Source organism: Pogona vitticeps, chromosome 1, assembly GCF_051106095.1.
Source record: "Pogona vitticeps strain Pit_001003342236 chromosome 1, PviZW2.1, whole genome shotgun sequence".
Taxonomy (NCBI): domain Eukaryota; kingdom Metazoa; phylum Chordata; class Lepidosauria; order Squamata; family Agamidae; genus Pogona; species Pogona vitticeps.
This window is the reverse complement of record NC_135783.1, coordinates 91067443-91084439: the sequence shown is the minus strand read 5'-3', so window position 1 is coordinate 91084439 and position 16997 is coordinate 91067443. Positions and strand designations below refer to the sequence as shown.

Below are 16997 nucleotides of genomic sequence, written 5' to 3'. Positions count from 1 at the left end.
TTGATGAAATTTGTGTACCAATCAAGTTGGCTGCCAAAGCAAAAGCAAGCACCCTTGCCTTTTTAAGGGCAAAATAAATAGAATTTGTGATTAGTATATAAAATTGTTCCTGCATTCTACAGTTAGAAAAAAATGGCAACACTATTTAGGATATTCTTGGCCTATGGAGCTGTAATTTCAGACCTGAGGTCAGGTAGCTAGGATGGTATTCTGAGAACTTGTTTTGTAGCAAGTGCTTGGAGTTATGCAGAGAGCAGGCATTTCCCAGATCTGTCACATTAGACATGACCAGAGGGGAAATTGCCAATTAGAAGAGGTGAGGCAGGAGGGTGATAAATCCCTCTCTGGACTAAATCTTAATTCCTCTTGCAACTGCTGCTACTGCGCCTCCAAGCCAATCACTGACAAATGGCAGCTGTGAAAGGAGGAGAAGATCTTCACAGACTATGCTTGGGGGCAGCGCTAATGAGCTGCCCAAATGTGGCCACAGAGGGTCATAATTGGAGCAGGAAAAATCAATGAGAGAGAATCAGCTCAGCTGTTTCTTCTTAAATCCCAGTGGGAGTTTTCTGACCAGCATTTTGCTTTGATATTGCCAAAGATCAGCAAATTCCCAACCACCACTATAATATTGATCTCAATGCTTTCTCTTTTCAAAGGATCCAGCTGTATGCAATGTACACACCACACATTTTCGAGAACCATTCCGAAACTGATGTTTCCAAACTTGCATCTCAAATAAAATAGTTATTCATTCGTCTCCTAACTTCATGAGGATAACAGGAATGTTTATAAACTTCACAGAACTGAACAGAAACTCAGTTTAGGAAAAGAACACCATCATATCTAGCTTCCCATTCCTTCATTGCTTCCCATTGCTGGCCAGGCTCAGATGCAGCGATCCACAGCTTTGGCTTCTCCCTTCTTAAACAGAATATAAACCTCCCAGGAATGTAGAGTTGGAAGTTTCCATCTATGGTCCTTCTTGAGATAGCAACAATCATGGTGCTAGACAGTAGCAAATTAAGTTTTCCTGGTAGGTCAGGGAAGGAGCTGGCAAAGTGTGTTTATGGCGAGTGAGTTCTTTCTGTGCATCTTATGTGCCCCTTTTATTGTTTTTCCTTCCTGTATTTACTGTAACCCTATTTAGGCATTAGATCTCATGTACAGGCACCACAAGAGGATGGAAACATTCCTGCTCACACTTTCTGTCCCTACTGCCATCCCCTTCTACATCTGGAGAATGGCAGTCTGAATGGGAGAACCACTGTGAAATTGTAGAGGGTACAGAACAGCGATGGTCTTCTATGTGTTGCTGGGCTTCAGCCTCCTGAGCCGCAGCAATTAATGAGGCATGGTGCAAGTTGCAGTCCAACAGCATCTGGAGAGTCACAAGTTGGCTCACCATGTTTAGAATAACCTGATGATGCTCGATCAAGGATATACGTTTCATAATTCCAGTCAGCAAGCCCGAACAAGTTTATGTAGCTATTGCTGAGTCTAAAGGATGAGAGGGTGGATAGTTGCCACCTTGACTGACAAGAAAGTGGCGCTGCCAGCTATTTTAACCTGCTGTCAACACTGACTCCTTGTGGTGTGGAAGAAGGTGACATTATAGACAATAACACTATTTGTGAACATACTAGAGATAGGCTGGGAGAAAGAGGACAGCAATGCAGGTCTTATTGTAGTATTTCCTTTTCTCTCTCTCCCCAGAACCAAAATGAATCAGAGCGCAGAAGTGAGATGCTAGAGGACAAATGCTTGTGTCCTGTGTAGCCTGCTCTGCACCCTCTAAGCTAGGTTTTGAGCCTCCAGTGCAGTAGAGGATACGGTCCTATTACTAGTGTTGACGTCAGAGTCAACTGTTAGTATTGTCAGCTTCTTTTTATGGGATGAGAAAGACCACTGGCTTATTAAGCAACAAAATGTCTTGGGCTGTCCATGCCCTTTCATCTTCTCTCTCCCACCAGTAGAAAAGACTACATTTATGTGATAAATTTGTATTTCACCTTGAAGCTCTAGGTCAGTGCTTCCTGACGTTGGGTCCCCAGATGTTCTTGGACTAAAACTTTCAGAAGCTTTCACCACTAGCTGTGCCGGCCAGAATTTCTGAGAGCTGTAGTCCAAGAACAGTTGGGCACCCAATGTTGGCAACCACTGCTCAAGGTGGTATACATGACTCTCCTCCCCACCACTTTATGCTCTTAAGAACCTAGTGAGATAGATCAGCCTGAGAGAGAGTGACTGGGCCCGAGTTTACGCAGTGAACATCATGCACAAAGGAGGAGTTGAGCCTTCCTCTCCTGGACCCTAGTCCAGAACTGTATCCAATACACCATATTAGCCTATTCACACAAACCTATTCTTTCTAGATCACCTCTTTCCCAAGCCTGGTATTTCCATGCTTCAAACTGCTGTCACAACCATTGAGCTGCAATGCAATGCAAAACACTAATAGTAATGCAAAGTGCTACTAGCCAGTTGACATAGTAGAGGCTAGTGGTTCTGTCTTCTGCTCCAGATGTCCTATCAATTTCTGGCAATTTTGTATCCTGGCCTTCCCCCAACCTTGGCATGGGAATGGGATGGATTATTCCCTCAACTGTGCTTGTTGGCACTTGTTCCAAAAGGCCCCATTACTTTAGACATCCACACTTGTTTTAGTAGGAACAAATGTGTGGTTGGTTCTAAGGCTAGTCCTACTTCTTTAGGGAGCCTAGGCGACTTTTCTTTCTTCCCCCTTTCCCAAGAGAAAAACCTGAAACTGCCCACAAACTGGATTCTGAAGGTACAGATAGCATTGAACTCCTCATGGAAGGGCCAGGAGAAAGCGGTCTCTCCTCTGTGCAAGAGAAGCATCATGCAGAAAAGCTACAGATGCAATCCCTACCCAAACTGTGTCTTATGCTTGGGTAGCAGCTGCTCTCTAGAGAAAGAGAAAAAATGTCACCAGACAAAGGGTAACAATGTTAGGGCCCAGCAAATGAGCTACGCACTGGACAGCTAAATGGCTATATAACAGCTTGGCTCTATTATGTGGCTGGATATGAACATCATTAATAAGATGAAAAGCAGCCACAAAGCCTGGAGAACAGCTTTTTATGCAGGCATTATGCACAGACATAATCAATACAATAGCAGCTCTATTACTTTAAACGAGCTCTTTCTTAATGAATAGACAAAACTGCTGTTTCACTATGTAAAACAATCATATCTACCCTGTTTTAACAAAATTAAATCTAGCTGTTAAGAAGAAAGAATGTATTAGACAGGACAGTCTGTGACATAAGGTGGAAAGCGCTTAGTGTAATTTGCTCATTCTCTTTCTCTATTATGGTTAATTGAAAAGAAGAAGAAGAAGAAGAAGAAGCTGACCATCCTTTCGTTTGACACAGATAGGGTGTAAGCCACATCTGATGACAGTTAATGGGAATAATTCCCACTACCTTTCATGATTATGGATTCTACCTTTATATTTAGTGGTTTGTTTATCCTATATTTGTTTTTTTATTCTATGTTCTATAGGCACACATGCATCACAGTTAAGAAACAGTTAAAATGAAGTCTTCAGAAAAGCTTAACAGTTTGTGCTCGATTATGCCAAATGATTTCTGTGGTTCATACACTGTAGTTAGGGTACAAGCCTGAGACCAACATTTGTTAAAAGCGAATAGTATATTTGCAATATCTGTATAAAAGCAAAAGCCACAGGGAATTGGTAAATGCCTGCAGTTTGTACCTCTTTGTCTCTTATTATTACTGTATTCTGGTTTTCTAAGTAGTAGATACATTTACTAGGAGCAAAAGCAGAAACTGTTAGTGGTGAGATGATTCTGTGGCTAGCAAAAGTTTTGCAAATAGTCAATAGAATTGACAGTGCCAGGCCTTTCTCTGTATAATTTTCCTCTGACCTCACTGTTTTCAATTCGGCTCCCAATCCATGAGAACAGCACATATTTTTGAAAATGTGGATACTGCCCCATGCATCTGGTGATGTAGGCTACATTTTTTAGTACTTAAGGTCCTCTTTTTGGTTGCCTTTGGGACATGTCCCTGTTCCTATCCACAGCCTTTTAAAATTTATTCATTCATCCAATCAATCATTTTATACATAACTCTTTAATTTCAATATTCTCATGGCAGCTCACAAAAATAAAAGACTATATAGTATTAGCAGTTGAATATCTCAGAGAATAAAAAGGGCTGCCTGGTATTTTGGACCTTTTGGTGAAACTTTATTTTACACTAGAAATCTTTTTTCCCTGCTGCTGCTGGTGTATGGAAAAACATACATTTCATCACAACTATTCAGTTTTCTTGCAATAAAACAAGAGCCTGAGGAAGGCCTCTCGATAAATCATAGTCCACATATGCTTACCTCTTTACACTGATATAGCACAAACAGCATAACGTTTGTAAACAAATTCCCTCAAGTTAAGAAATCAGCATAGATATGGCAGGACAAACCACACAAGGATGTCTATGCTGATTTCTTAACTTGGGGCAATTTGTCTCCACTATGCAAGCGGATTTTGGTCAATATGTATTTGTAGTAATAACTTCTGTGCCTTAATAGCAAAGGTAAATATGCCAGTTGGGTAGATTAGACCTACTGATAATTCTTAATATTCTCCCACTGGAAATAATGGGGCCCAAAGTGAATTCAGTGTCCAAATCTACTAGCGAAAATATAAAAGGAAAAAAAGTTAATTCATTATTCATTTTTTCTTTTTTGATTCTTCAGGAAGAATGTTTTTATGTTCTGTTTAAATCTGAATGTTAGACTCTAGTGACTTATCTTTTAATATTTTTATTAAAATGTTTCGGAGACTCAGGAGAGCCTGCCAGTATTTCCACAGCTAAATTTCTTTGTGCAATTAAAAGCACAGATGTCTTACTTTGGCCTGATTCTTACAATATTCTAGACGATATTCTGTTCAAATGTGGAGGATAGTTAGTTTCTCATGTGAAAATGGTGCCTCACAATGCCAAAAGAAGTACAATAGAACTCCTGTATCCACAGGATCAGTACCCACAGTTTCTCTTATCTGCTGTCTGAAAATATTACCGTATTTTTCGCACCATAAGACACACTTTTTTCCCACAAAACAGGGGGGTGGAAAGTCTGTGCGTCTTATGGAGCAAAGAAAACAGATTATATTTTCCTGTTTTCTTCTCCTAAAAAATTGGTGCGTCTTATGGAAAGGTGCGTCTTATGGAGTGAAGGTGAATTAAAAAACACAAGGTGTGTTGGCAGAACTGGCCACTAGAGGGAACCGGAGACTAAACTATATATAGGATTGCTATAACCACCCTTTCTGGCATTCATTGGCATGGGGGAATTGGAATCGATCCCCTGCAAATACTGTAGCCCTACTGTAATCACATGGGTAAGTACACTAATATTGTTGTTTCTCATGTCAATGACCCTTCATCTCACCTGATGTTCTTTAGATACACATTGGCTCCTACAGTCTGTGAAAAACTAGAACTTGAAGAATTACTTTAAAAAAGTAATTAATTCCTCTGCAAACCTATGGTATATAAAGTCCAAAAAGTAGTTCGCTATTACACAGTTTAAAATTTTTTATTTCTTGCCTAGTTACGTAGCTTTGCAACAAATGGTATAACTTTTGGAGGCAAACTAACTTAAGTTAAGAAATCTCTATAGACATCTATTGTGTATTGAATTGTGCGACTCAGCAGCATACACCTGGAAATGTCTATGGTGATTTCTTAACTTGAGGCAGTTTGTCTCCAAAAGTTATCTTGAGTTAGTTTCCACCATCTTCTGTCTGGAAGCATTTCTGCCCCACCTCCCAACATTTGCCAGGCCCACTTCTGATTTATCACATGCACCAACTGCTGGTCTCAGGTTTTAATCCTCAAATTTCTGGAGATGAGATTATGTTGACATGGCATCCGGATCCCTGGTTAAGGTGGCTATAGTCAAAAGCGACTCCATATTATAGATAGCTGTGCATTAGAGTGTCCCTTGTCCTGAGGTTCCAGTTCACTTGCCAAAAAGGCTAGCTTTCCCTACCATGGCCACTCACTCCCTTTTTCTTATTGTACACTAAATTCAATCTGATAATTACAATTTTGCAAAACTATCATTATGAAAATTCAATAGTCCAAGGGTTAAATCTTCATGTTTGAAGTCAATAATTGGTTAACGGACACAGGATATAAAGCATACTTATCCTCACAACATGCTGCCACCACAACGCTTTAAAAAAAACTAAATTGTAGTAGAAGCTTATATGAAATCAATATTTTTTCTTTGTTCTCACTTCACATGCAATGCTACATTGTTGTTCTTTCAATAATACCGTTTCCCCGAAAATAAGACCTAATCTGAGAATAAGTGCTAGTGTGATTTTTCAGGATGCTCATAATATAAGCCCTACCCCCCAAAATAAGCCCTAGTTAAGTGAAACCCCGCCCTCCACCAGTGTGCTGCAACCAGAAGATGACATGACTATATTTAAATAAATGTAGATTGTTGTACGTGGAAAAACATCTCCTGAAAATAAGCCCTACTGCATTTTTGGAGCAAAAATTAATATAAGACCCTGTCTTATTTTCGGGAAAACACGGTAGCACTCTCCTTTTGTTTATATCTCCTGTGGTATTTCTCTGAACTGTGGAATTGCCTCACTTCCTAACCAAAACTACAATTTTCAACATAAAGTGCCCATTCTAGAAAACCTAAAAGCTAACATACTCTGATACATATAAAATATTATAACTTTAAAAGTTGTAGGTATTTTCCATTTTAAAAGATATGCAGTATGCAGTATTTGGACTAGATAATTGTAGCTCCCCCTCCCCATCGCTTCTATCAGTGTCTTTTGTTTATGTTCTGATCTTAAGAGCTGCACTGTGAGGGGTGCTTGGGGCTATTTTTTCCTCAGAGAGGCCTAGGGAAGTCTTCTTGAACAAAGTTCTCATTTTAAATTCAGCCATTGCCTTCAGTCCAGGGAACCTTCATTAATAATTCTCTCCTTCCCTCCTGTGTTTCTGGAAACTATTTGAACCCTCAGTACTTTGGCACATCCTATGCCATTTTTTAAAAACTTCAGAACATCACTTCCACTCACTCTGTGGTGGTTCCCTGCATACTTTTTGCTAAGCCAGAGACTGCTACTGGTAGCTTAGCTTACAAGGGGAAGAAAAGGGAGCAAATTTTGTCTCTCTTTCCCACAGAAACTAGGTGGAGTCCTCTGTATATCTTGAGCTGAACATCTTGCAGATAAGCATTCTTGTTTACTTCTGGCTAACCAAGCAAAGCAGCATGACTAGATAAAAAGGGGGACAAGAGTTATTTATTTATTATTAATTTATTAAACTTGTATACTGCCTGATTAGTACAAGGCACTACTCTGGACAATTTACATCAAAAGTAACATAACATAAAATAAATCTTAAATAATGTACTAGGAAATAATGCCACATATAAATAAATAAGGTAACAGTCAACTAAAAAAAATCAAAGAAAAACCAAGCAATGGCAGACAGGAAGCATAAAGATGGCCAAATTATGAAATATTACTTATTGTGGGTTTTTGGGGTCTTTGGCCGTGTTCTGAAGGTTGTTCTTCCTAACGTTTTGCCAGTCTCTGTGGCCGGCATCTTCAGAGGACAACCAGTCGATCCCGGCCGTGAAAGCCTTCACGAATACATATGAAATATTAGTTGCTCTATTACTTTATTATTAGTTGCTTTAATAATTGCTTAATAATACTAATAATACTAATCATGTCAAGTCAATTCTGACTTTATAGTGATCCTTTTCTGGGTTTTCCTGGTAGGGAATACAGTGGTGCCTCGCTGGACAATGATAATCCATTCCATTGAAATTGCTGTTTGGTGAAATCATTGTTTAGCGAAAAGCATTTCGCCATTGGAATGCACTAAAACCTGTTTAATGCGTTCCAATGGGGAAGAATCATCATTGTCTAGCAAAGATCGGCCATGGGAAAGCCACTTTGTGAACTGCTGATCAGCTGTTTAAATCGGTATCTTGTGAAGCTTAGGTCCCAAAAACACCTGTTTTGCGAGCGCGGAGGGAGCTGTCAAAATCGTCATCTAAGCCAGTGGTTCTTAACCTTTGTTACTCAGGTGTTTTTGAACTGCAACTCCCAGAAACCCCACCCAGAACAGCTGATGGTGAAGGCTTCTGGGAGTTGCAGTCCAAAAACATCTGAGTAACAAAGGTTAAGAACCACTGATTTAAGCTACCTTTATGATGAAATTAGAATTGTTGATGATAAGTATTGGATAGAGGGGTATGCAGGTGAAAGAATCTATAGAGACTTTATATCCCTGGTTCATACATGGAGCAAAGAAATATAACAAAAATAGGAAAGTTACTTGCAGAATGTCTTAAATGGTTGATAAGTACAGGTAATGCTTAAATTAGATTACATATTCTGATCACAATTGTTTAGAAGGTATTGATGACAAGTTAGAAACATGAAGATATTAAGTAACTCATGAACTATAGTTGGTCTATGCAATTAAGAGTGGCTTGAATATAAGATCAATACAGGTTTAAGTTTATATATTGACAATTTATGTATGTTAATCCTTGGGGTTTATGTAGTCAGAATTATATATCAAATGGATATGGCCTAAAGATGTTAAGTAGGGCGATATGGTTTATGCAGTCAGTATTATATGTTAGATGGATATATGGAAAATATTCTCCCCGATTATGTGTTCTGTGTTTGTTTTGTATGTTTGTTTATGTTATTAATTACAGTAATAAAAAAATACTCACAGGGACTTAAGCACAAAAAAAATTGTCATCTAGTGAAAATCAGTTTCTGAAGCAGGGACCAAACATTGTCCAGCGAAATTCCCCCAAGAAGTCACTGTTTTGCGAATCGCTATAGCGATTGCAAAAAGTCAATGTCTATCGAAAAAACTGTCATGAGGGGTAGCTGTCTGGCGAGGCACCCCTGTACTCAGAGATGATTTACCATTCCCTTTTTTGGGACCAGCCTGGGATTATGCAGCTTTCCCAAGGCCACACAGGCTGGCTTTTCTCCTAGGATGCACAGTGGGGAATCAAACTCCCAACCTCTGGCTCCACAGCTGAATTACCCAGTTACTTAAAAGAGGACATTTCAGTAGGTTTTCATACAATTATTATTAGTAGATTAGAAGATAAAATTTTAGCAGGTTTTAATGAAAGCTACACTTGCTGAAATTTTCTCCTCCATATAGCTATTCAAGGTACAAAAACTTCTTTTTCATCTTGTCCCCATGAAGCAAAGGTATGGTTTTGAGCTTTCCATTAAGAGTATGGTAAAGTTAGTTTTTTATACCACATTTCTCAGAATTCTAGCTTATGGTATCTCTGGGTGCTACTTCTAATTGTTCTCCTTTTACTACTAGTACAGATCTTGTGATCTACTAGCAGGAATTTGAAATGTTTGCCTTTTTAAATAATTCTAGTTTGGGTTGAAGTCAAGAACACTTCCTTTCAGCGGACTTGATCAATGGGTTTTGTACATTCTGAGGTTTGTTAATGCAAGCAGTCATGTTACTTGAGTTCCAGCAGTGTTTATCTCCTTGGAAGGCAGTTGTTCATAAAACTAATGGGCCTTAGCTGCTCACCCAACAACATCAAAATGTTTGCCTGTTGACAAGGGTAACACAAAACAATGTGTTGTTGCTGGGAAAACTCATTTCACCCTCCATCCTAATATGGGCAATATTACAGACAGTGCCAGAGGGAAGAGGGAAGCAATGGGTGGGGTTAGTTGTTGCTCTCCACTGATGAAAAGGTCCTGGCACTTACATTTTGTGATCCCTGTCTTCACAGTGCCACCGCCCTTAGGAATTTTGAGCCTCTCCTTTTCTCCTATCTCTGCATTCACTTTTCCTTCTTATCTTTTCTGTTGACTCAACCATGTGGGAGAATCCTCAGCACCAAAAAGCAAAGGTAGCAGTGAATCCTAATTTCTTCTTCTCTAAAATATTATCTGATAAAGAGCTTGCCAACAGCCAGCTTAACAGCCAAAGCAAATGAAAGCATATTTGTTTATACCCTACACAATGTCAGGGCAATCTACTTAGGTAAAGAGGTACTCTGATCTTGTATTTTAAGGACAGCTAATCCCTTTTCCAACAGAATATCCACATTGATCTTGAAACTGCACACTACAGGGCTGAAGTGGACATTTATTTATTTATTTATTTATTTATTTATTTATTTATTTATTTATTTATTTATTTATTTACTTACTTACTTACTTACTTACTTACTTACTTACTTAGTTACTTATATCCTGCCCACACTATTTATTTTTATTTATTAAATTTGCTCTGTGTTTATGTCATTAGCTATCATCCAGGTGAAGTTTCTCTTTAGGGGTTCATCTGAACTTTCAGCAGTAATAAGGATTGTTTTCACGAAAAAAATGGCTGACAAGAAAACTTATTTGAGCAGGTGACCAGGACCCTGCACAAAAACTCTTACCTTCTCATTCCTAAACTGTGAAATAGATAACTAGACATTTTGGACGCTCCATGTGCCACAGAGCTGCCGCCACAGTAGTGATTTGCCTGCCTGCTCAGAACTGCCGAGCGCAGGCTTGTGACGTGGAGGCTGAGGGGAGGGAAAGTCCGGGTGAAGAACCTTTTATCAGGCTGGCTCCCCCTAGCTTGGCCTCTTTTGTGGCATTGGCAGTGTGGCTCACCCACCCACCATTGGGAACTAAGAATGAGAGTAGCTGGTCGCTTCGGGCCAGATGGGAATTTTTGATTTGCTTCCACAAATGGCACAGAATAGGAAGCTTGTGTGTTTTCACCCATCCCATTCTTACTTCTTGGTACAATTAGGTACAGTGGGGTCTCGACTTACGAACGGCCCTACTTACGAACAATTCAACTTACGAACCCGCCCGATAGGGAAATTACATACTCAACATACGAACTTCCCTCGAGTTACGAACAGGAAAAAAGTGCCCCCCTCTCTCCCCTTAGAGGCTTCTGGAGGGGGAAAAAGGTCAGAAACTTAAAAATAAATAAAAGAAAGTCACTTACCAGGCCTTGATAGCCCCCGAACTGCAGGAAAAAGAGCAGCAAACAGATAAAAGCCGACACCCAGAAGGGAGCCTGGCAGTCATTTTGTGCTTTTCTCTGCTCCTGCCCCCTCCTCTCCCCACCTATCAGCTGATCAGCTGGCTCTGAAGAGGCTTGGGGAGGCTTGCTCAGCACCTAAAAAGCCTGCCTGTGTGTCTTTGTGCTGAAAAAAATCAACACAACATGTTTTAAAACATGTTTTAAAATTGGCTTCGTTGAAAAAAAAAAATTTCAAAAGTGCTTTTAAAATTGTTCCCTGCCTCTCCCCCTCCTTTCCTGAACTTTTCTTGACCTAAGGAAAAAAAAAGAAAAAATATCCCCCTCTAGTGGCAGAAGACAGAATAGCAGCTTCCCATTAATTTCTATGGACGGAAAAGAGTAGATACGGATTAAATGGTTTTCAAAGCATTCCTATGGGAAATACAGATTCGACCTGCGAACTTTTCGACCTACGAACTGCCTTCCAATACGGATTAAGTTCGTAAGTCGAGACAGATGGACATGTTGAATAGGTTGCAACGGTGGGTAGTGCAAAAGCAAGGAGTGTGGGTGAGTTCCATTGGGACACCTGAGGAAGGTGACATTTAACCCATCTCCCTGATTGGTGGGAAAGGAGTTATATGAAAGGGGGATGGGTTAAGGGAATCTTCCAGGCGGCAGTGCACCTAGGGTCTCGAGGCTCAGCGATTGAACCAGTGGGGGGATTCCTGGGTTTTGGATGGATGAAGACACGCTGGACAGAGGTCAGTGTGCTTTGGCAATAGGAACTCACCCTTGGTGGCCTGATCTGGTTAAAGTGGTACACTGGAGTCAGATGAATTTGCACTACGGTAGGCCCCCCCTGTGAAAGAGGAATTAAAAGTTTAAATAGTTTAATGAAGTTGTGCCCCTAATTTTATCCAACTCTTTGTTCCAGGCTGGGTGAGCAATGTTCATTTTTTAATGGCTGACAAGGAAACTGAACACAGGGTGAATGAGGTGAAGATGGTTTCTATTGTGCTAATGTCCCATTTGCTGTTTTATTACAGTGAAGTCCTAAATCAAAGATGTATCAGCAGACATCTGTTGTGCTGGCACAACTGTCAGAAATGTGCCAGAATAATGATCTGCCACTGAAATAGTCTGCCAGCTAAAATCATCTGGAAGAAGAGCCCTGAAAAGGGGTCAAGAAGGGGCAGAAAGGAGGGAAGAGCCAAGTTACACCATATCCAAATTTGGATGATTACCCAGGCCACAGCCACTATATTGTTGCAAACATAGGTTAGGACCATCCTGGCCCAAAGTAATTCCCATCATCCATTGGCTAAGAGAGGTTTAGATTGAAGATAGCTTTGTCTGGCCTCTTGTCCATCCAGGTAGCCGTGGGCCATTTGGCTAGTTAGGATTTTGTTCTTAGTTCTTTTTGTTCTGGGGCAGGCCTGCCGTGAGACAAAATGAGCCAAAAGATATAGTGCTGGACTGAGTGTACACCTAGCATAGCCCAACCACCATTGTTGCTACTCCTGTGACTGGCCACTTTCACCGCTAGCACTGCCTACCAGATGCTGCCACTGGAACTGTTGCATCTCTTCACTCGTGTTGATCCACAAGAGCAGCCACCTCAGGGTACATAACAAAGCCAGCTGCATGTGCCTGCGGTGTCCTTGTGGAGCACGGCTGTTGCAGTAAAAGGTTGCTGGTGAGTTTTAAACAACCTTTGTCCTGGTGCCACAGTGGTGGGCACATGCATAACTCTTTCCCACTTCAGTCCCTGAGGTCTCAATGGAGGAGGATGGCCTTAGTGGGTGTTACCATTTATTTGCTTATCTAACTGATAGTTCTTCTGCTATTGAAGTGGCCAAATCTTCTTAGTAGGAATAATACAAATGGAATGTTGCTATTAATAAGAAACATAATTCACTGATCCCATTGATAAGGGTGAACTGACTTCTAGGTTTAAAAGCATTTCTAGCACCAGTGATGTTAAGCCCTGAATGTCTGCAGGGGTTAGGAAGAGACTTGGAAGCTTTTTCCTCTTAGTCTTTCTAAAAGGTTGTATTTCTGTCAACTTATCATCTGCTCCGATGACTTAGGGGCTTTGATGAGCAGCCTGTATTCAGAATAATATATACCTTGGTTCTTGTCTTGAAAGTTGTTGTTCTTCTTCTTTTTCTTGCAGCTCCTAGATTGTTTTGTGATTCCGGTTGTGATATTGCTGTCCTGGTTTTTCCTCCTGGTGCGGTACAAGGCAGTGCACTTCATTGGCATTGTGGTCTGCATTCTGGGCATGGGCTGCATGGCAGGAGCTGATGTCCTTGTTGGAAGACAGCAAGGAGGAGGTGTGTGTCTTTTTTTCTTTCTTTTTAATTGAAGAGTAAATCTGTCTAGTTATGCCCCAGAGATGGGTAAGGTGCTCATCACCTAAAAGAAACAGAGAGGCTTGAAAAAAAGAAGGGAATCCCTTGTTTCTGCAGAACTGATTTGGAAAGGGAATTACTGATTTGGGGTGGGCAACTTTGGAGGCTCTGGAACCAATTATGTCCCCCCACAAACCAGCGTGGGTTGCACAGGTACCTCCTGATGAACTTAGAATGGGTCCGATGCCAATTTCTGCCCTTCCTTATTTTTTAAAATTATTTTAATGGGTATAGGGAATCATGGAGTGATTATAGGCCAAATTATGCTTTTATAGGGCTTCCAGGAGCATGTCTCCCCCCTTTTTTAAGTGGAAGTAAGGCTCCAGGGGCTACCCTAGTTATAAAGGGGATATAATACAAAACTATGCCCATTTTTAATTGATGTTTTTTGAATGACAAGTGCCTACCTGATAGATGTTTGAACAAATGGGCCAAGTGGTGTAGCATTCTGTGGTTCAGCATTCCAGATACTCTATTTAATTCCACCACCCTCCCCAACAGTTAGCATTCTATATCCTCTAAGCATGCGCAGTCCCCATTGTGCTGGTTTGGGTTGTGTTTGCCCTGCCCTTTGGGGGAATAAACCAAACTTCCAGCTCTATAAAATGGCCAAAAGGGAGGTATTGTTATTTGCTATCAGGTTTCCACCATCTTATGGTGACTGCATGAATTAATAACATGCAGAAGGTCCTATAATTAACAGTTCTGCCTAGTTCTTGCAGACTCAGAGCTGCAGATGCCTTTATCAAGACAATCTGTCTCATGTTTGGTCATCTTCTTTACCCTGTACCGTCACCTTCTCCTACCATTATTGTCTTTTCCAGTGAATCTTGTCTTCCAAAATACAGGACATTCAGTTTAGTCGTTTCAGCTTCTGATTAGCCTCCCTTCACTTTTTAAAATTATTATTATTTATTTTTTAAAGAGCTCAGAGAGGCACAGACTGATTACAGGAGAAACTGTACTTCAGCGAGACTTTCTTGAGCTTCTAAATGGAGTATAAAAGGTTCCCCTTGATATTTAGTCCAGTCGTTTCTGACTCTAGGGCGCAGTGCTCATCCCCGTTTCCAAGCGATAGAGCAGGCATTTGTCCGTAGACAGTTTCCGTGGTCATGTGGCCAGTGTTACTAGACATGGAATGCCGTTACCTTCCCACCGTGGTGGTACCTGTTTATCTACTTGCATTTACATGCTTTCAAACTGCTAGGTTGGCAGGAGCTGGAACAAGCATTGAGAGCTCACTCTGTCGTGTGGATTCAATCTTACAACTGCTTGTCTTCCCACCTTGCAGCACGGAGGCTTCTGCAGTTTAACCCGCAGCGCCACCAGTATATCAGTTTCTAGAGACTTAGCAATATTCACTGCTTGCAGCAAAACTGTTAACAGTCTTTTAGCATTTTAAAGACTAACAAATTTATCATGGCTTAAGCTTTTGTGGATCAATACTCATTTCTTTAGATATGTTGGCGTGTGTGTGTGTTCACACATGCAAATTTACGTACAGAATAAAAGAGATATAAGAAATTTGTTATAATTATAAAGCTATTTATATTAAAGCTGATTTATTTATTTATTTATTTATTTATTTATTTATTTATTTATTTATTTATTTATTTATTTATTTATTTATTTATTTATTTATTTATTTATTTATTTATTTATTCCATTTATCCCGCCTATCTGGTCATATTGACCACTCTATGGATTGACCACTCTATTGTGGACAAATCTTTTCTTTTCCAGGAGCTATCATACCTCATCCCACAATATTTGGGGAGGAGGAGTCTCTAGACAGGTTTTGCTTTGCTTTGCTTTGCTTTTGTTTTGTTTTGGGTTGAAGATGGAAATGGAAGCTTCCTTTCTGTGAAGCTTCCATCTTTGCATTTTAGAATCCCAACCATTGTTTTTCCATCAGTGTGAAAACTTTCTCTTTTCTTATGTTTCTTGTGAAGTATCTTCCCCATTGTTGCAGCGAGCATACCTGTGCAAACATGCCTTCAGAAGGAAGTCAACAAATGCAGAACTTACAACTTTATAGTATAAATGTAATCAATGCATTTCTGAATGAATGAAGCAGAGCTTCAGGCAGCAAATTATGATGTGTTGTTAATATTTAATTTTATTTTACTCCTAGGAGAAAATAAACTTATAGGGGATCTTCTAGTGTTAGGAGGGGCCACTCTTTATGGCATCTCCAATGTCTGCGAGGAGTACATCGTACGGAACCTGAGTCGCGTGGAGTTCCTTGGCATGATTGGACTCTTTGGTTCCTTCTTCAGTGGGATTCAGCTGTAAGTAAAGCAAAAAACAAATGGCAGCCACCTGCTCCTATTGCCATTTTCTTCCTTCACCTTTTCATTACAAACCTCCTCACCATGTATGTTTTCATTCAAATTACAGAGTACAGTATAAATGGCCCAAAGACTGGCCTACTTTGCTCGCATTCCAAAATTCAGTACCTATTGGTAGAAGAGGTATTATTTTCCCCAGCTTTGAAGCTGTCAAGGAATTGTTGAAAGCATTGCAACAGCCTGCTATAAAAAATGAGGACATAATGAGATGTTGTATTCATTCATTACTTTTGTCACCTCACTCTTCCTCCAAAGACCTCAGAGCAATATCTATTATTCCTCACCCTTATCCTCACAGCAGCCCTCAGGCTAAATTAAGATATCATGACTGGCCCAAGATAATTCAGCGAGTTTCATGGCTGGTAGCCAGGATTTCATTCGGCAACTCCTAGATTTAAGACATCTTATAACAACATGGTTCTTAGAAATCATGGCTAACCAAATCATATTCTAAAATATGTACATTGACTTCCATACATTTTCCACAGTAACAGGTTCTCTGTTACTGATAAATTGTTTAATTTTGCTTTCAGCAAAATTAGGATGCCAAGCATGGCTTATTTCTTATCTACATATTTGCAGCTCAAGTCTAGACAGCTTTTACACAGCTGCAGCTCATTATTACCTGCCTGCTTGCTTGCTTGCCTGCCTGCCTGCCTGCCCCCCCCTCTCTCTCAATCTCTCTCTCTCTCTCTCTCTCTCCCACCACCACTCTCATATTTTGGTCAGTGTTAATATTTCAGCTTCAAGGAATTCAGTTATGTTGTGTTCCAAATCAGTGCTCTTTAAAACCTCTGGTGGCCCACAGGCAGACATGTTGCACATATACAGCCTCAAGAACAGTTTTAGTCTACTCCTTGTCAATTTGGGAATAATAGCATTTCTGTGGAAAACAATATAGGACTTAAGCATGAGAAAATAAAAATACATGAAGGGGCACAGCAGTACACTTCCCTTTCCAGCTTCTGAACTGATTCAGATATGCTGAAAAAGGTAGGCAATATGGTATAGCCCTTGGTGAGCTGTATCACTTGTCCCTCACATGGCAACAGTACATCACAGAATATACATTAAAAAACTGCATAAATATATATTTATCCACGCCCCCTCCTCCTGAATAATGTTTAAATATACATATTTTCCCCACTAG

General features: G+C 40.2%; 1 protein-coding gene across 1 annotated transcript in view; it reads left to right on the top strand.

Moving 5' to 3' along the window:
* SLC35F1 (solute carrier family 35 member F1) overlaps positions 1 to 16997 on the top strand; it is a 282097-nt gene that overhangs the window by 233501 nt on the left and 31599 nt on the right. The window contains exons 4-5 of the mRNA XM_020802180.3: positions 13259 to 13418; positions 15631 to 15787. Of these exons, the coding sequence (XP_020657839.2) occupies positions 13259 to 13418; positions 15631 to 15787 (317 nt within the window). The remainder of the gene's footprint in view (positions 1 to 13258; positions 13419 to 15630; positions 15788 to 16997) is intronic.